We start from the raw sequence: 18,749 nt of genomic DNA, 5'->3' as shown, positions 1-18,749 counted from the left end.
TGACCACAAAATTAGATGTATTGGCAATAAGTCAAGAATTTCTGATGAGTGAAGTACACAACCTTAAAGATAAAAAGCAAGGTAAGAATCGAAATTCACATTCCTCGTGCTATTCTTTTAATGATTCAGTATGTAGTTCAGATTTTATTGGCAATTCAAGAAGTTTAATGGTAAATGATCATGATGCACATAAGGTGTTTGATAAAATGTCAAACAGAAATATTGTCAAACAAGATGGGACGGTTCAAGAATATTATGAAGCATTTAATTCCTTGTTTCAAAATATGGGTTTAAATGAATCGTATGTCATAGATATCTTTGTTTAGGGGTTGCAACAGGAAATTAAGAAAGGTGTTAGCATGTTCGAACCCAAAACCCTTCATGATGCTTGTTGTTTGGCTAGGGTGCAAGAAGATATCAACAATGTCATTAAGAAACGAACTAGTTCCTCATTGCTACCTACTTCTACTCATAAGGTTTCAAATGAAGCGAATAACGACAGTTCTTGTTGTTTGGTTAGTTTTGGTAATTCAATTGACTTAGTGAACAAACCTTGTTTGGAATCACTACCTTTTCTCAGCGTGGAAGATTCAGGTAGCATAAAAAACAGTAATGATATAACTATTGTTTGTGCTGCTGCTGATAACTGTGAAGAGGTTTGTAAAGGTGATCGAAATGAGTTAGCTTTTGTATCTGTTACTGATAGTTGTGATGAAATTGATAAAGATGATCAAGGTAAGCCTAAACCGACATTAGTGGAAGAGGATATCCAAGATATAGTTGTGGTTAGTAATGAGTTAGAAGATGAGTTTGTCACTAATATTTGTATTAGTCCGAGTCATCTAGTGTATTCAGATTCATTTGCTTCTGATTATGTGAACGAAGAATCTATCAACGGAACTACTCAGAAGGACCCAAAGAAACACCTAAAGAATAAGAGTTATGGAATAGAAAGGACAAATCATAAAGATGGCAAAGAAAGGACAAATCAGAATGATGGAATAGAAAGGGCCATCAAAAAGGTTAACTCGAGAACTTCCATTTCTTGCTCAGTAGAAAATAATCATGAAATCACTTACTTTCAAGTAATGGATGTTGGCTTTGAAGCTTATGTTAAAGGTAACATGACGATTATTGTTTTAAAGAAATTTCATTTTTCCTCATTAGGGGAAAAACATATGATGTTTGACTTATGGAAATGGCCTAGGAGGAAAAAGATAAAGATTATCAATTTGTGGCCTATTTTTAGGGTAAATAGGGTGTTTAAAGAAGTTGCTCATAGACTTGCTGAGGTGTTGAATATACTGATGGAAATGATGGGAACATTGTTGCATATGAACAATGATGGAATTATGGCAATTAAACCATTGAAAATTTTGAACAGTAGGCAAGTACATGACCATGAAATGAATTTTGGTATATGTAATGATATGAATGTAACTGGTGGTTTGATGGAATTGCATGGGAACCTTGGCACTGATGCCACAACATCATTGCTTATTAATTTTGAGATGGAAACGACTAGTGTATTGTGGACACGATACACTCAGATCCACACCCTTGTAGAACGTATGAATGGAGCTTTCCAAATCCAAAGTGTGACTCATAATTCTAGAGTAGAGGAGACTACAAGTATAAATACGGTGTGGTCTCCATATGAAGAAACAAAGAAAATTGTAATAAAGGCGGTGGAGCAATGTTTGAGTACTGAAGGTGTTGAGACAAATTACATTTGTAGTGATATCCTTCCAGTGATTTTGAGAAACTTTTTGGTTAGAAGGATGGCTTTAGGCATTAGAAGTTATAAGCAGCTTGTTAAGACTACTATCAAGATAGAAAATGAAGATGGTGTTTCTTCCATTGTGGCCAGAATAGGTGGAAACATGAAAGATGAAAGTGGGCCTTATATAAGAGTGGTGATGGAAACAAGTGAGAAAACTTTACCAAATCTAGGTGCATCTGATATAGAGCCTTGTTTAAAAGAGCTTCTCATGAATGGGGTTGGTGTCATTACCTTTCTTGGGCTACGTGTAAAGTCATACCTCCCTCAAATCTGTGGTACTATAACGTGGCATCTGAACACTAGTGCAAAGGTGAGACAACATGCTGCAGATCTGATTTTGATGATAATTCCCATTCTTGTGGTCAAGAATGTTTTTAAGGGAAGGGGATTGTTATGGATTTAACCATATTGTGCCACACACGTGACATTAGAGTCGTGCATTGCACCTGAGGTGTTAAGAGTTCAAAAGTTGTTAACTGATAACCGTCAATTTATCATCTTGTGACCTAGCAGTAGTATATAGTTAGGATCCATTGTAACACAATAGTTAGCTTATGAATTTGTATGTGTGTGATCACACTTTCTTCCCCCTTTTCTCTTGTAATCTTGAACTGTAATTTGAGTAACATTAATACAAGTTCAATTTGATTCAATTCCGAAGCTGATTCTTAATTCGACGCTTCCAGGTTGTTTCGAAGAACTTTCTCGATTCATTGAATTCAGAAAGTTCATATCACTATGAAAAAGCTCCTATTTAATAATTTAACTCCTTTTGGGGTATGTTTGGCAAGGCGCTTTTAGGAGCTTTTTCGAGCTTCTAGCTTTTTGCTTTTAAGAAAAAGGTCATATTTAATAAATAGATTCGTGTGGTTGACATAGCTTAAAGCTTTTAATGGGTTGACATCCGTTTGTGTAACTGTATAAACTATTTGTGTAACTATATAAGCTCCATGTAATTACAATGCTATGAGTGTGTAACTGCTATTGTCCCATTAGGAGATAATGCTATAAGGCTATGTAATTGATAAACATGAATTTATATCATATTTCATATAGTGATAAAAATTATTGAATAATGGTGGTAGACTTTATTTAAGAGTAATGGAATTGTGTATAAAGTAATTTTATAAGGTTAAGATAATCAAGTAGTTTAAATTAAGTATTAAAGTATCATTCGTATCTCATCATGTTGTTAGATGGCCTCAAAACCCGAGAATGCAAAAAAAGAAAACTGGACAAAAGAGATGGTTTTGGAATTTTGTCAGTTCTTAAATAAATATATCACGAAGTATGGTCGAACTTCTCCATTTAAATGGGTATCCCTTCAACCAGAGTTTGAAAGAGCTATAAAACATAAATTCAACAGTGATAGAGCTCTAAAGAACAAGTATGATAGTCATTAATAATTTAGTAGTATTATATATGTTTTCGGTTATTAGTAGTATTATATATGTTTTCGGTTATTTGGTAATGACTATGTTTTATTAAACTAAAATAATGATATTTAAGTATTTTTTCTAGTGTCAATTTTTGTCATTTTACTTATTTATAACAGCTCCAGCTACTTTGCCAAACAATTAAATACATTTAAAAAGCTTCAGCTAAACGCTTTTAGCTAAACGCTTGCAGCTAAACGCTTGCAGCTAAACGCTAGCAGCTAAATGTCTGCAGCTAAACGCTTTCAAGAATCAAACAAATTATGAGGTAGAAATAAACTTACCGATATTAAGAATTACAGATGAATCCATAGGAGTACCGATTGGAGTTTATCGCCCAAATTGTAGTGCCTTTTCGTTGTAAGTTTTTCAGAGTTCAAGGGTTTATGTCACAATCATCCCTCAACTTTTGTTTTATGTGTATTTTCCAAAACCAACTTTCTTTGCAGAATAGGTCCCTTGTTCAATTAAAATTTTAAAATTACTAAAGTACTCTACTTAAATTTTTTTTAATATTTTTTTTTCCTTCAGTTGAAAAAAAATCAAGATCTCGGCATACCAAGATGCTCAAATATGATGGATTTTTTACCTTGTGCGGTTTTTATGTTAAAGATATTTTGTTTCTTTGTTGTAATTAAGTCAAATTTTTAATCAATACGTGGTTACTACTATCCTGTTTAAGAAACTTTGTAATTGAAAGGTTTGTTTTCAAACCAATGGGCGACGAATTCATCACTACTTTATTCATAACGTTCGTAAGCAATGTTACATGGTCAACCAAGATGTGCAGCTAGAGTTTTGAGTTTTGAACCTGAGAATTCTTGTGGGGATATCAAGACACAGATTACTAGGTCATCTTAGATCCATGTGATGTGAGTCATTATCTGATTTTGTGGATTCAAATTCCGGAACACTACTAAAGTTTTTTTAAAGGGGTTATGCTCAATTGATAACATGCTTTTAATTAAATATTGCTTTATAGTCTAAATGTTCATTGTAATTTTATACGTTTAAGGCTCTAACTACATCAGTTCAAACACAACATTAACATTATTTAAAGTATTCACAAAATTGTTCAACTGTATATAATATGGAAGAAGACTTTTGAAGTAGTCTTTGTGATTGAACATTCGAATAAGTCCACATTATAGTTTAATCCAACTGCAATATATTAAATGAATTATACCCACTGCCAAATTTTGAACTACAAGATTTATTATTAGATTCATTAAAAGACAGAAAAGTGGTCCCGGATGCAGATCCACCAACCGCTAAAGATGTCAATCTTTTGTATCAATTTTTCGATAGAAGGTATGTCCTGATGGAGTCATATTTGGTGTGGTTATTGAATGTTTAAGCTGATCTACAGTGTATGAAATGGTCTGTTCGTTACGTTATGCAGTAACAAAGTTGTTGTTTTGACTGGAGCTGGGATAAGCACAGAATATGGTATTCCCGATTATACAAGGTAATTCATGATTGTTATGTTTTCCGTTCTGTGTTCTGTAGATGTGACAGTTTAGATCAATTTATTTGTAACTGAATCAATTTAGGTTACATTATATCTCTCAACGGGGGCAGAACGTAACATAGCAAGTACTATCTTAATAGAGAATGGATCAAATGAGTTGAAAGACACCCAACGTGTATATTCGGTCCATAAAAACCACCTAAATCACTTTAATCAAAAAATATTACTAGTTTATTATCAAAGTCATATATTTTGGATATGATATCCTGGTTATTTACATGAAAATTTGGACATAAAGTCTTTCAGGTCAGCGCAACCTCACACGTACGCGTACCTAAGTTACCCACCATTTACCTACCCTGCCCATTTTACCACCTAATAGTCTGGTTTCATAAAGGGAGTAAGGGGCATATCCTGTTTAGTAGTTGTCACCAGCTGATAATCTGCATGTCTAATTATATATTCCGTAATCATATTTGATGAGCTAGTTATTCACTTATTTGTACTAAAGTTTGGACAAAAAAGTGTTCCAGGGTAGTGCAACCTTGTACATACTTGATCAGCAACCCACCAACTACCTAACCTTCCCATTTTAACCACCTGATATTCTGGTTTATAAAGGGACATATTCTGTTTAGTGGTTGTTACCTGCTGGTAATCTGTTTGTGTTTACTCATTATATGTATCCCTGTTAGTAACATCATTCATCTTTCCTGTCTAATATCATAATTGGTGCAAAAGCCCGGATGGAGCTTACAGTACTGGTTTCAAGCCAATCACTCATCAGGTAAATTCAATACATTACATTCAGTTGATACTATCTGCATTTTTCTATTTGAGGAATCCTGATTTGTACTTCTTTTTTATATTTTTTATGGGTGTAGCAATTTAGTTGTTCAAGCCGTGCACAAAGGCAGTAGGGATAGGAGTTATGCAGGATGGAGAAAATTTATCGAAGCTAACCCTAGTCCACCTCATACTGCATTAGCTTCTTTATAAAAAGCCAACCGGATTAGCTTTATGAATGCACAAAACTTTGACAGGACATCCTTTTCTTCCATTTGTACGCCCATTTTTTTGATAAAACGTGTGTCCTCACAGCATCTTGAAGGGGGAGCGTCTCTAAAATCGAGTCAATTAAATTCGTTTGCAAGCAACTGATTCTATCCACTTCACACCTCTCAGTATTGTTATTATGATAGACATTACAAGTATTAAGTATACATGTTGACTGCAGTGGGCGGCACCAATCGAAGGTCTGGGTTGTGATGTTATGGATTTTACTTAATGGGCACATGCTCTGCACATGATGCAAACAATTACTCCCTCTAAATATTCGGTCAAGACTACTACGTGATTTTCTGAATGTAAACGTGCACATGCATACTTAAAACAACTTCTTAAAACCCACGACCCACGTGCATGACTCTAAATCAACTGCTACCAATTTTGGAGTACTTGCAATAATTTTTTATCCTTCTTGGACTTTCAATTGGGCTGCACAAGCTTTTGGGCCTAACCAGACTCGGGTTCAAGATTACCCAACAATTACTTCTATTGCTATTTTGATCCAACACTTTATTCTTAATCTTGGGCGTTCCTCACTTTAGCTTGTGATCTTCTCCAATTAGTATTAATTCGGAAGATCTATATCATATGACGACAATTCAGACAAGAGTTTTAGAATGACGATGTCTGCTTTCCGACTTGTCAGGTACAAATGTTCATGCAAATTCATTTGACGTGAACTGATGATACGCATAATGATCCGTCTCAAAATAGGCAAGCATCTTGGCAAAAATCACACCCGGCACTACGAGTCCCGGGTTTCCAACTCCTTTTCTCCTCATCCGTCTGACGTCTTCCCGGATACTCCTCCATGACGGACAAATGGCAAGGCTAAGAACCTGGATGACAAACACGTAACCGGCACCTTACAACCGGTCAAGATAATCGTAACTAGGCATCGCAAGACCAGTCATCATAATCGTGACAGTCAAGAAACACTTAGAACGTGTCTAGGTGAAACCTACCCGGCTGGACCGAGAACATCGTAATGCTATAACCGGAACCAACTCACCGACACCATTGTCTCGGTCCACTAAACCGACATAAGGACACTCCCGGGACAAGCACGTTGTCCAGAAACAAGAGTGCGTTACCGCGAAGTAGGCACCTCGTCCCGAAATGACCACTTGATCACGGAACAAGCACGCGGGCAAGTCGCGTGCCACGTCAGCCCACAAATTTAGGGAAGTTCGTTAGAATATGTTATTCCCCACGAAAGGGACAGGTGCCACGTCAGCCCTCGGGATTGACAAAGTTTGTTACAACCATGAAAGGGACATGTGCCACGTCACCCCTCAAAATGTGACTGAATTCTTAAACCCGATGTAACTCAATTCTAGTAACTAGTATTAATACATGGAATCCGTTTTTACTAACACTAATTGACTAATTGGCTTAAGAGACATCGTTGCCGGCATAAAAGAGAGATTAGGAAAACATCGGCAAGGATGGGTGGATGAACTCCAACATGTACTATGGGCACATCGGACAACGCCGAAAGATAGTACGAACGAAACACCCTTCAGTCTGGTAGAAGGAACCGAGGCGGTCATACCGGCTGAAGTGCTAGTTCCAACTGATCGAATCACAGAATTCGATGAACAGCAAAATGACGACGCATTGTGAGAAAATTTGGATGCCCTGGAAGAGCGGCGAACAATAGCGTACATCCGGCAAGCTGCAAAGAAACAACAAATCGCAAACCACTATGACAAAAAAGTCAAACCATTGGACTTTCAATTAAACGATTTGGTATTACGCAGCAACGAAGCCGGCCGACAGCAAGATGTCGGCAAGTTAGGCCCCAGATGGGAAGGACCCTACAGGGTTGTCGGGATAACTGAGTATGGTGCATACCACCTGGAAACACCGGATGGAGTTCCGATACAACGCCCTTGGCACGCTTTTTATTTAAAGAAATATCATGTGTAGCTTATCTGCACCCGTGAGGACTGATCACCCACTCGGACGGCAGAAACACTTATGTATTCAAGTAATTTATATGTATAAGTCATCAATAAAGCTTCACTTTATATACTTATTCACTGTAGTGACTCTGAATATGACACAAGTAACACCAAATATCCTTTGGCATATTTCGGACCTACCGCCAGAAGAAATGCTTTCTAGCTTTCGTTGGTAGGAGGACACCCCTTGAAGAACCTTAACGAATAACAAGGACGTCCGACCATATCATTGGTGGCCCTGTTTTACCGTATAAACAACTCGACCACACTCAAGCGTAGTCTAGATATCTACGTTTTTGTCATGACAAACAAGTACAACTCAACGGAAAAGTAAACTAGTTTATAACACGGCATACAAAAAATTGTCGAAATTACATCAAATATACAAAAACCCAACCGAGTGCATATCTCTACGGTTGGTAATTTACAATATCCTCAACGGATGAGTTCTCGTCCCTACAAATTCTATCTAGCTCCTCAAAACTAATCCGGCCGAGAGCTTCATGTGCCCGATGGCAGTCCTCCACACAGGTAGCACTCAAAAGAGTTTTCTTCTTCTGAGCCGCACTGCCAGGTGGCAGAAAACACTACACCGCCTTCAAAACCTCAAAAGTAGTCAACTTCTTAACGGCCTCAATAAAGGCACCAAATGGTTGACGAACAATAGACGACTTGAGAAGCCGGGCAAAAAGCACAGGAATACCATGCTGGAGACGGGTGAGTTCGCCTAGCGTGGCCGACACCTTCTCCGATAACTTTTTGTTGTCATCAGAGATCAAGGCAACTTTCTCCTGTTCTTGGGCAAGAGTAGCCCTCAACGACTCCTGCGCTTCCCGGGAAACACGCAGCTCATTCTGAATAGGCCCCAACGCCTCCTTGGCCGACAACAACTCCCCTTCAAGACGGGCTATCGTCCCTGACAATTCCGCCACCCGACGGTTATCATTCTCAAACAGCACACAATGCTCGTGAATACGATGAGAATCAGCCTCGCTTCGGTTCAGTTCATCTGTCGAAAGATGCTGAGCAAATACGGAGAATTGGGAACGCAAATGCTGTACCTGGGTAGCGGAAAGCACGGCCAGCGCCTCTTTCAAAGCCGGAAAAGTGATAAAGTCAAGATACTTCTTATAAACCGGATAGTCTGAAGCTTCACAGCGGAACAGATCACGGAACGGCCTAATATTACAGTCGGGCAGCACGTAAACATTTTGCCCGACACTAGTCGTCAACCGAGGACGAGCATCCGAGATCTCTACCACGGGCTCTTTACCGGGACGATGCCCTTGAGCGCAAGATACAGTTAAATCAAAGAAAGAAAAAAACACAACGCATACCTTCAGCTGCCGGCTCAATCCGACGCCTGGTACGACGGATCAGTCCTCCCTCCGAAGAGCCACCATTCGAAGATTCCAAATCTTCAGGAGCCGACATCCTGCGACGGCTGGAGGGCGCCGGTGTGGTCCCTTCGACCAGTTTATTGGTAAAGACCATGCCAGCCAGGCTCGTCGCCCTCAGAACTTCTGACACGGTCAACTCTGCACAAAATATAAATTATCATCATATAAATCAAGGTAACCCTAAAAAGACGGGAAGAGTCAAACGGTAAGATACCTCTCCCACCTCTTCGGGCAACAGGAATTCTATCAGCATGAGTCCAATTGTTGTTAACATTAGCTATTACCAGCACCTGCTCCTCATAAGACCGTTGAGGAATCCTCAGGCCCCTCAATTGGTCTACCATCGATTCACCTAGCTCAGAAAGCTGCCTCGACGGCTGAACAGTCACAGACCTAAACAGATAGAACTGTTCGTTCTTTAACTGGAAGTCAGAACATTTGGCAAAAACAAATGATTGCACCCAATTGTCTGCAATCGCTGGTGCATCCTCAAGAAAATCAATTTCATCGGTAAACGTATATCAACCTTTACGATAGGACGATGGCCGAAAAATGCTTCTAAAAATATTCAAGCTTAGGCTCATGCCTAAACCATTGAAATACATCTCGAACAACACGATCGCACGAACGCCATTCGGATGTAAACGAGCAACACTAAGGTTATAGAAATTTAAAACCTTCGTGAAAAAGCGGGTGAAGGGGTACCTCAAATTTGAAACCTCGAACGGCCTCAAATAGATGGCACAATTTAAAGTACGTTGCTGTGATCATGGAATGATCAACTCCAAACCTCGCAACTGAGGGCATATGTGGCAAATCCTATCGAGATACGCCTCGTCAACACTACTAGGTGCACGTAACACATCATGAAGAATGTTAGGTATGGGCCCATACTGAAGAAAAAAGGATGAAAATGCAAACCACAGAAGACAAGAAAATCGCTTCTCTGTAATTTACAAAGCAAGTACTCTCGAAGGTGGGAAGAATAAAATGAAGAGAAACGCTCCTTTTTATAGGAAAAAGTCCCGCGTGGGACCCATCCAACTCAAAAAGGTGAGTTGGAACACGAGAAGTACTATGATTAAGACAGCATGCAACGCGCATTTATTGCACGTCAAATCACGTGAGCGGGTCACAATAATTTAAAGTTTGGCAACACAACTGTCCCAGCTGACCTTACCAAACTGGGGGACTTGATGATACGCATAATGATCCGTCTCAAAATAGGCAAGCATCTGGGCAAAAATCACACCCGGCACTACGAGTCCCGGGTTGCCAACTCCTTTTCTCGTCATCCGTCTGACGTCTTCCCGGATACTCCTCCATGATGAACAAATGGCAAGGCTAAGAACCTGGATGACAAACACGTAACCGGCACCTTACAACTGATCAAGATAATCGTAACTAGGCATCGCAAGACCAGTCATCATAATCGTGACCGTCAAGAAACACTTAGAACGTGTCTAGGCGAAACCTACCCGGCTGGACCGAGAACATCGTAATGCTATAACCGGAACCAACTCACCGACACCATCATCTCGGTCTACTAAACCGACATAAAGACACTCTCGGGACACGCACGTTGTCCCGAAACAAGAGTGCGTCACCACAGAGTAGGCACCTCGTCCCAGAATGACCACTTGATCACGGAACAAGCACGCGGGCAAGTCGCGTACCACGTCAGCCTGCAAATTTAGGGAAGTTCTTTAGAATCTGTTATTCCCCACGAAAGGGACAGGTGCTACGTCACCCCTCGGGATTGACAAAGTTTGTTACAACCATGAAAGGGACATGTGCCACGTCATCATTCCCTCCACAACATCTATAAATACACAAGTGAAATCATTCATTTAAAAAAGACACTGGATGCATAAACGTTACTCTGCCAAAATCAATTACGATAACGTCACTCCAGTCGTTAGCTTAATTCCGATCGGTGCTCCGATCACCATCCGAGTTAACCCACATTAAGATATTAACTTATTCGATTCCGATCGAATAAGGTTAATCTACTTGATTGTTTTACGCCCTTGAAATCCAGATTCCAAATCGGGGTTCGCACAATTATTGGAGTTAAAACAATCAACTTACTCCTTTTCCCAAATTAAGCACTCAAACCCGAAATCTCATCACCCATTACGATTTTGGTTTGATCACAAACGTTACTATGTTTTGGTATTTTTATAGTTTTTTTTTTGTTTAATTGAGAAATGTACATGAATTGCACGAGTGGACAATTAACGCAAGACTAGGATCGGCCTGTTCTTAAAATGGATTAATTGGGGAGCTTTACAACAGTGCCTGCATGAGAATAACTATTATGGACGTTACAAATTAATAAGGGTGTATACGTTGACTGCAGTTGGCAGCAGCAATAGAAAGTCTGGGTTATGACAGCAGCAATTTAGATAAGAGTTTTGGGATGAAGCAAAGACCCGATGGTGATATTGAAATCCATGAAATATTATGGGAAGGAGATTTCCACATACCGACATGCTCAAAATGTGACTGAATTCTTGAACCCGATGTAACTCAATTCTAGTAACTAGTATTAATACATGGAATCCGTTTTTACTACCACTAATTGACTAATTGGCTTAAGGTGTCTCTTTTTGAAGGTTGTGTTTTTTGGTGATAATGTACGTACCAAAAGATAGAGCGATTGTAGCTATGGAAGCTGCTGCAGGGTGTGATGCTTTCCTTGTTCTTGGTTCATCCGTTATGACAATGTCCGCTTTCCGACTTGTCGGGTACAAATGTAGTTGGAGCAATTATACAGAGCTGCTCATGATGCTGGTGCTGTTACAACAATTATAAATATTGGCAAAACTCGAGCTGATGATATTGAAGATTTTAAAACTAACGCGAGACTGGGAGAGATCCGTTGTGCCTTAAAACCATTTGAATGTAAGTTTAGATTTACCTGAATCATGATTCCAGTTGGGTGTTACTGCAGATATTACCACGGGTTCTAAACACCACATCGCTCAGTGTTCCTGTTTTTTAAGACTATACACAAGACAATACGTACTAATTGTTTGTTGTGTGGTTGGAACCTAAAATTAATTAATCCGTGATGCTGACTTCATCGACTTCTCCTAATGGGTTAGTGCAAATATTGAGATCCTACTATTGGCATGCTGTTATGGGACAAGGTATCTGTGCCACATGTTCTTGTTTGTTAAAACTGATATATGTGCGTGTAGTAAAGGTATTTTCCATTCACAATAAATATGCAAAGATAAATTAATGTTTGTATAAGCACTATTTGGAAATGGGTATATTGTATTCAATCAATCAATACCCAACCGTAAAATTGTTTTTGGACCATTTCTAACCCTTGGTAGTGATATCACGGTCAGTTGTGCACTTTTAAGCCAAAAAGTGCAATCTGATTTGGCAATGTCAATTTCTGACATTTTTTAACCCCATATGTCAGTTTTTTTTTCAAATATTGGATAGAGTGATGTGGTAAAATCAGATTGAGAATGGGTGGGAAAAAATTAATTAATAATAAAAATATAATTAATGAAAATTTTTGATTGGTTGGGAGAAAACAAACGCACCTTCACATTTGTGCCACTTGGTGACGGATGGATACAAAACTAACTGACGCTCCATTAGGGGCCGTCAGTTTTCGTCAATTTTTAACACATCATCTGACGAGGGGGAAACTAACGGAGGGTTGGTAAAGGTCTTATAACACTATAGTTACAATAACAAGAATATCCAAACATTACACTATAGATGTGATATGTATATTTTATCCAGACAAATCAATCTGTGAATTTTCTTTTTCCAAAGATGCTTGTTACACAACTATTGTGTAAGGAACACTTGATCTAGTTTTTATTCTAGCTGCTCACAAAGTATAAATAAATACCAGGAGGGTTACCGGTTTTATAGTACCACTCTGTGAGTTAATGAAAACCCATAACATATATGATGCATACAATCAGAATACAACTAAATTATAAAGTAACTTAAAGTTATTAGTGGATTGTAGTTACGGATCCAAGTAGTGAAGCTCTGCTTTCGAGGAACCTCGTGGGAACCGCATAACATCCTTAGAGAAGTTGTACCTTTCCTGAACATCAATAGTTGCACGTGGTCGGATTGATATTTTTTCAAGAGTAGGAGAATGTTCAAGTAAAAGCTTTATAAATAGCAACAAGGATCTTGATCTTTCTACATCCATTATATTTATAATTTTCAAGCAGTTCAATGTCTGGTCCAAACAGTCAGAAGCTTCCAAATAAGCTATTGTTGGTTTCACATCCAAATACACGTTTGGAAGATCCTGGAAATACATTAAAAGTGAGACTGACTGTGTATAAAAGGAACCCACATTAAATTACTATATATGCACACACAACACAAAAACACAAGAGAAACGTTTAGCACTCTTTACCTGATTGTACACATCAAGTCGTCTCAAGTTAGGTGAGTTCCGAAGGATACATAAAACACCTTGAAGTTGGTACAAATCACCAAATTTTAAGTCTCGTAAGTAGAGAAGCTTTAAACTATTAGTTGGGTGTGGAAGCCACTTGGGAATATTTTCCGCGATGGAAAACTGTGAGGGTGAAAGTAAGATTATAAGTTAACAAAGAAGATATGGTTGGAAGATGATACGAAATAATATATGAGAACTAACTATACACAAGAGTTGAATGGTAAAGTTCACTTGCTCAAACGCAAAATGATGAAGAGCAAAATATAAATATTAGAATTTCGGGTTAAGGCTATTCAAGGGCCATATACTTTTTATTTTGTCCCGATGTAGTCCATATACCAAAAAAAAAATACTATTATAGGCCATAAACTTTAAAAGAATGTGTTAATGTAAACCGTTGACCTGATAAATAAGGTTGATCGATTTTGTAGGTTGATTTTCAAAAAAGTATAATTTTTTTTGTTCCAATGTAAGCTTTATACAAAAAAAAAGTACTAATGTAGTTCACATACTTTCAAAAAGTGTATCGATGTAGGTCACATATTTTCCGTATCGATGTAAACAAAAGGTGACCTCTGGTAACAAGTTACCTTTTGTTTACATCGATACACTTTTTCAAAGTTTATGGCCTATAATAGTATTTTTTGGGTATATGGATTACATCGGGACAAAACAAAAAGTATATGGCCCTTGAGTAGCCTTAACCCTAGAATTTAAAATTCAACTCGTACCTGGAGAAAATACCCGTCGATAACAAAATACCCAACACATTGCGAATGAAACAATAGAGTACTTGAAACATAAACGCATAAAAAGCTTAATTTTTAAATTTGACTTCGAGAAAGCGTTTGACTGTTTAAGTTGGGATTTTCTATTAGAAATAATGGAAATCATGGGTTTTGGTTTAAAGTGGAGGAAGTGGATCCATGCATGTCTCAAGTCGGCTTCTATCTCAGTATTGGTTAATGGCTCCCCCACCAGTGAGTTTTCACTAAAAAGAGGTGTAAGACAAGGTGACCCTCTATCACCTTTCCTTTTCATTTTAGCGGCCGAAGGTTTGAATGTATTAACAAAGATGGCGGTAAATAATAATCTGTTCTCGGGAGTCGAAATAGGTAATGATAGAATTCCAATCTCTCACCTCCAATACGCTGATGACACAATTTTTTTTGGGACTTGGAGTGAGTGTAATATTCGTAATCTCATTAAAATCCTCAAATGTTTCGAGTTAACTTCGGGGTTAAAGGTAAACTACAATAAGAGCAGTTTGTTCGGGTTATGTGTTGGTACTAGCGAAGTTGAACATGCTGCAAATTTGTTCAACTGTAGCATTGGCTCGTTACCGTTTACTTACCTCGGGCTTCCAGTTGGTGCAAAAATGAATAAAGCGGCTAGTTGGAAACCGGTCATTGAGAAATTTAAAAAGAGATTGTCGGATTGGAAAGCACGAACGATGTCATTTGGAGGTCGGTTGACTCTTGTGAAATCGGTACTAAATAGCCTTCCGTTGTATTATTCTCACTCAAAAATTTCGTGGGTAAAATGGGATGAAACCCTTCTTCATTACAATAAAGGAGGGTTGAATTTGGGATCATTAAAATGTAAAAATATGGCGTTAATCGGCAAGTGGTGGTGGAGGTTTAAAACCGAATCCACTTCCTTGTGGGTTAAGGTCATCAAAAGCATATATGGGATTTCGGGCGGCTGTGATTCGGGTGGGTTTTTATCCTCATGTTCGACGGTTTGGTCTAATATTATCAAAACAGGAGGAAGCATTGACGATTCTGGAATTTCTTTCCAGAACTCTTTTTCTAGACAGGTTGGAGATAGTGCAACTACGTCTTTTTGGAACGATGTGTGGCTAGGTAACTCTAGCTTGAAGAGCAGATTCGGTAGATTAGCAAGGCTAGATAAAAATGGCGATGCTTCGGTGCAGCAAAGGGTTACATGTAATGGGTCGAAATGTGCAGGTTCATGGGAATGGCTTCGGGAACCGAATGGCAGGTCTTTGGACGAGCTGAATAATCTTAATATGCTACTTGATTCGGCTGCTATATGTCCGGAAAAAAGTGACTCGTGGCGATGGTTATTAAACTCCAATGGTAACTTCTCAACAAACACTCTGTCGAATTTACTTTGCGATAAGATGTTCACTCCAGGTCCAAACACCACCGAAACTTTAAGAAACAACTTTCTCCCAAAAAAAGTAGAGGTGTTTGTTTGGCGTGCTCGGAAAAGGAAAATCCCCATCCTAACTGAACTTGATAAAAGGGGTGTTGATCTACACTCCGTTCGTTGTCCAATTTGTGATGACGATGTGGAGTCGGTAGATCACTCTCTTTTGTTTTGTAAACAAGCATACGAGATTTGGTTAAAAGTCTATAATTGGAGGGGATTTAATGGGGTGACAAACTTGAGTATTGGAGAAGCTTTTCGTGGTACTTCAAGCATTCCGATGACACCATTAGGTGCGAAGATTTGGCAAGGAGTCGAGTGGACGTGTGCGTATTTAATATGGAAGAACCGGAACCAAAAGACATTTAAAAACAAGTGTTGGACTACACCGGTTGCACTATGTGAAATCCAAATAAAAAGCTTTGACTGGATCGCGAAACGGTGCAAAAATGTTGATATAGATTGGCATAATTGGCTAAGCAACCCACAAGCTTTTGTAATATAATCATATATTGTTTAGGTAGGATACTATCTTAGCATCCTAGCTCGTATATGTTAGTTGAGATATGTGTAACTAATCGAGATATTCTGTGCAAGATGGGCTGCTGCTAAATCACTTGGCTGCTCCCTCTTGTTCTTGTTCTTTTACTTATTCTAATATATTGATGCTTTTCAAAAAAAAAAAAAACATACCTCGAATTTTAACCAAAACTTTTTATTTGGAGAATAGGTCCTTGTTCAATTAAAATTAGTACGGAGTTCAATACTCTTTAGTTAAACTTTAATTAATTAATAATTTAATTAAGTAAATAATTTGTCTTTCTTTCAATTGAAGTCGATGATCTTTCCACGTACCAAGATGCTCAAGTGTGATAGACTTCTTAAACCGATGTAAACCTATCATTTAGCATTGCGCTATCTAAGAATTTAAACAACATAATGAAAACTAACTAAGTGTGAGTGGTTGGTATCTCGATGATGTTGACATCAACAACGACGACGCCTTTAAGGTAGTACAATGTGTGTTGCCATATAAGGAATTACAATACCAATTTTTATCGAGTAGTATTTTGTTTGTGGAAATTGATCTTTTTTTGCCAAAAATAACGAAAACTTCTATAAAATCGAAAACGTTTTCTAAAAGAAAACGTCTTTAACCAAATATACAAAAGATGACCTGATGAGGCTCGTACCTAAAAAGCAGCATAGAAACTAACTATCTATACCGAGTCTCATCTACATTAAGGCAAACCAAACTACCCCAGAAGGAGAATCGAAACAAAAAACATAAAAAAAAACATCAAACTAACATCCAACAGTAGACCTTACGGAAAAATGACAAAACGTAACAAGCATCGAATCTTCGACCTTTTTAAACTTGCCATGTAAAATCTCTCGACCGATATTTTCCGGAAGAGTTCTCGATCTTAAAGGAGAGAGCATAAGAAGATCAATCACCAAGCAAAGTATCGGAAGAAGGAGGGGAAAAACCACGGTTAGCCAAGTTTTGGAAGGCATCTATATTCGAAGTTCATAAAATTCGCACCCGACGATCCAACCTGGTTACCATCTTGAGGAACCATAACAAATTTTAGATTGCTTCTCCGTAAACCAAATCTTCGTTATAATCCTTGAGTTATAAAGATCGCAAGGTATGTATCTCTTTCGCCTACTTTCATGTCTTCAAATTAGCGCTAATAATTTGAACTTTTGATAAATGCCTATTAAAGACATGCCAAATTTTATAAAATCATTCACACGAGGGCACCTCACAGTCGCAATATATTCTCCCGCTTCGCCCAATCAAAATCAGGGTAGGCTTTTCTTCGTTCTTGTCTTCATTGTGTAAACCCAAAGATACTTCCTTCTCCATCTTCTTCTCCGTTCTTTTTTTTTAATGATTTGACGAAAGTGGAATTTGCAGCAAAAGAGCTCGAACCAACATCAAGCAATATACGTTGATTGCAGTGGGCAGCAGCAATAGAAAGTCTGGGTTATGACAGCAGCAATTCAGATAAGAGTTTTGGGATGAAGCAAAGACCCGATGGTGATATTGAAATCCATGAAAATTTCTGAAAAGAAGATTTCCACATACCGACGTGCTAAAAAATGTGACTGAATTCTTAAACCCGATGTAACTCAATTCTAGTAACTAGTATAAATGTTGGCAAAACTCGAGCTGTTCATATTGCAGATTTTAAAATTAACGCGAGACTGTGAGAGGTCTGTTGTGCCTGAAAACCATTTGAATGTAAGTTTATATTTATCTGAATCTCATGCTGTTACTGCAGATATTACCACGGGTTCAAAACACCACATCGCTCAGTGTTCCTGTTTTTTAAGACTACAAAGAAGACAATACGTACTAATTGTTTGTTGTGTGGTTGGAACCTAAAATTAATTAATCCATGATGCTGACTTCATCGACTTCTCCTAATGGGTTACTGAAAATATTGAGATCCTACTGTTGGCATGCTGTATGGTACAATGTATCTGTGCCACATGTTCTTGTTTGTTAAAACTGATATATGTGCGTGTAGTAAAGTTATTTTTCGTTCACAGTAAATATGCAAAGATAAATTAATGTTTGTATAAGCACTATTTGGAAATGGGTATATTGTATTCAATCAAATCAATACCTAATCGTAAAATTGTTGTGGGATTATCACTTTTTTGCCCATTTTTTCACCCTTTTTTGCCTCAGAGCCCAAAAAAATAAAATAATTGCCAGCCCGTGCAAGTCGCAAGAAACCTTGCGACTAGACCCGCGCAAGGCGCAAGTTTGAGACCTTGCGCCTTGCGGCATTGCGACCTTATCTGATCAGAACTGGATTTTCTGGATAAGATTTCGTCAGATTTCCTAGATTTTTTTGGATAAGATTATATCAGTAAAAAAAGAATGGCCATGGAAGAGTTCATACACACTCTCATATTCCATTATTTCAAATTCATTTCAGAGATTATTGGCATCAAAAGGTACACATTTAAGCATT

General features: G+C 38.2%; 1 protein-coding gene across 1 annotated transcript; it reads right to left on the bottom strand.

Annotated features, from left to right (window-relative positions):
• Positions 1–13,131: 13,131 nt before the first annotated feature.
• On the bottom strand, positions 13,132–14,352 carry LOC139875107 (F-box/FBD/LRR-repeat protein At1g13570-like). The gene is made up of 3 exons (XM_071862472.1): positions 14,344–14,352; positions 13,537–13,701; positions 13,132–13,425 (listed from the first exon to the last, which is right to left on the bottom strand). The coding sequence occupies exons 1-3, from the start codon at positions 14,350–14,352 to the stop codon at positions 13,132–13,134; spliced, it is 468 nt and encodes a 155-aa protein (XP_071718573.1).
• Between the last annotated feature and the right edge of the window lie 4,397 nt (positions 14,353–18,749).

Source organism: Rutidosis leptorrhynchoides, chromosome 11 (assembly GCF_046630445.1).
Source record: "Rutidosis leptorrhynchoides isolate AG116_Rl617_1_P2 chromosome 11, CSIRO_AGI_Rlap_v1, whole genome shotgun sequence".
In the NCBI taxonomy this organism is placed as follows: Eukaryota; Viridiplantae; Streptophyta; class Magnoliopsida; order Asterales; family Asteraceae; genus Rutidosis; species Rutidosis leptorrhynchoides.
The sequence above is the reverse complement of the archived record's forward strand: the minus strand, read 5'-3'. Positions and strand labels throughout refer to the sequence as shown.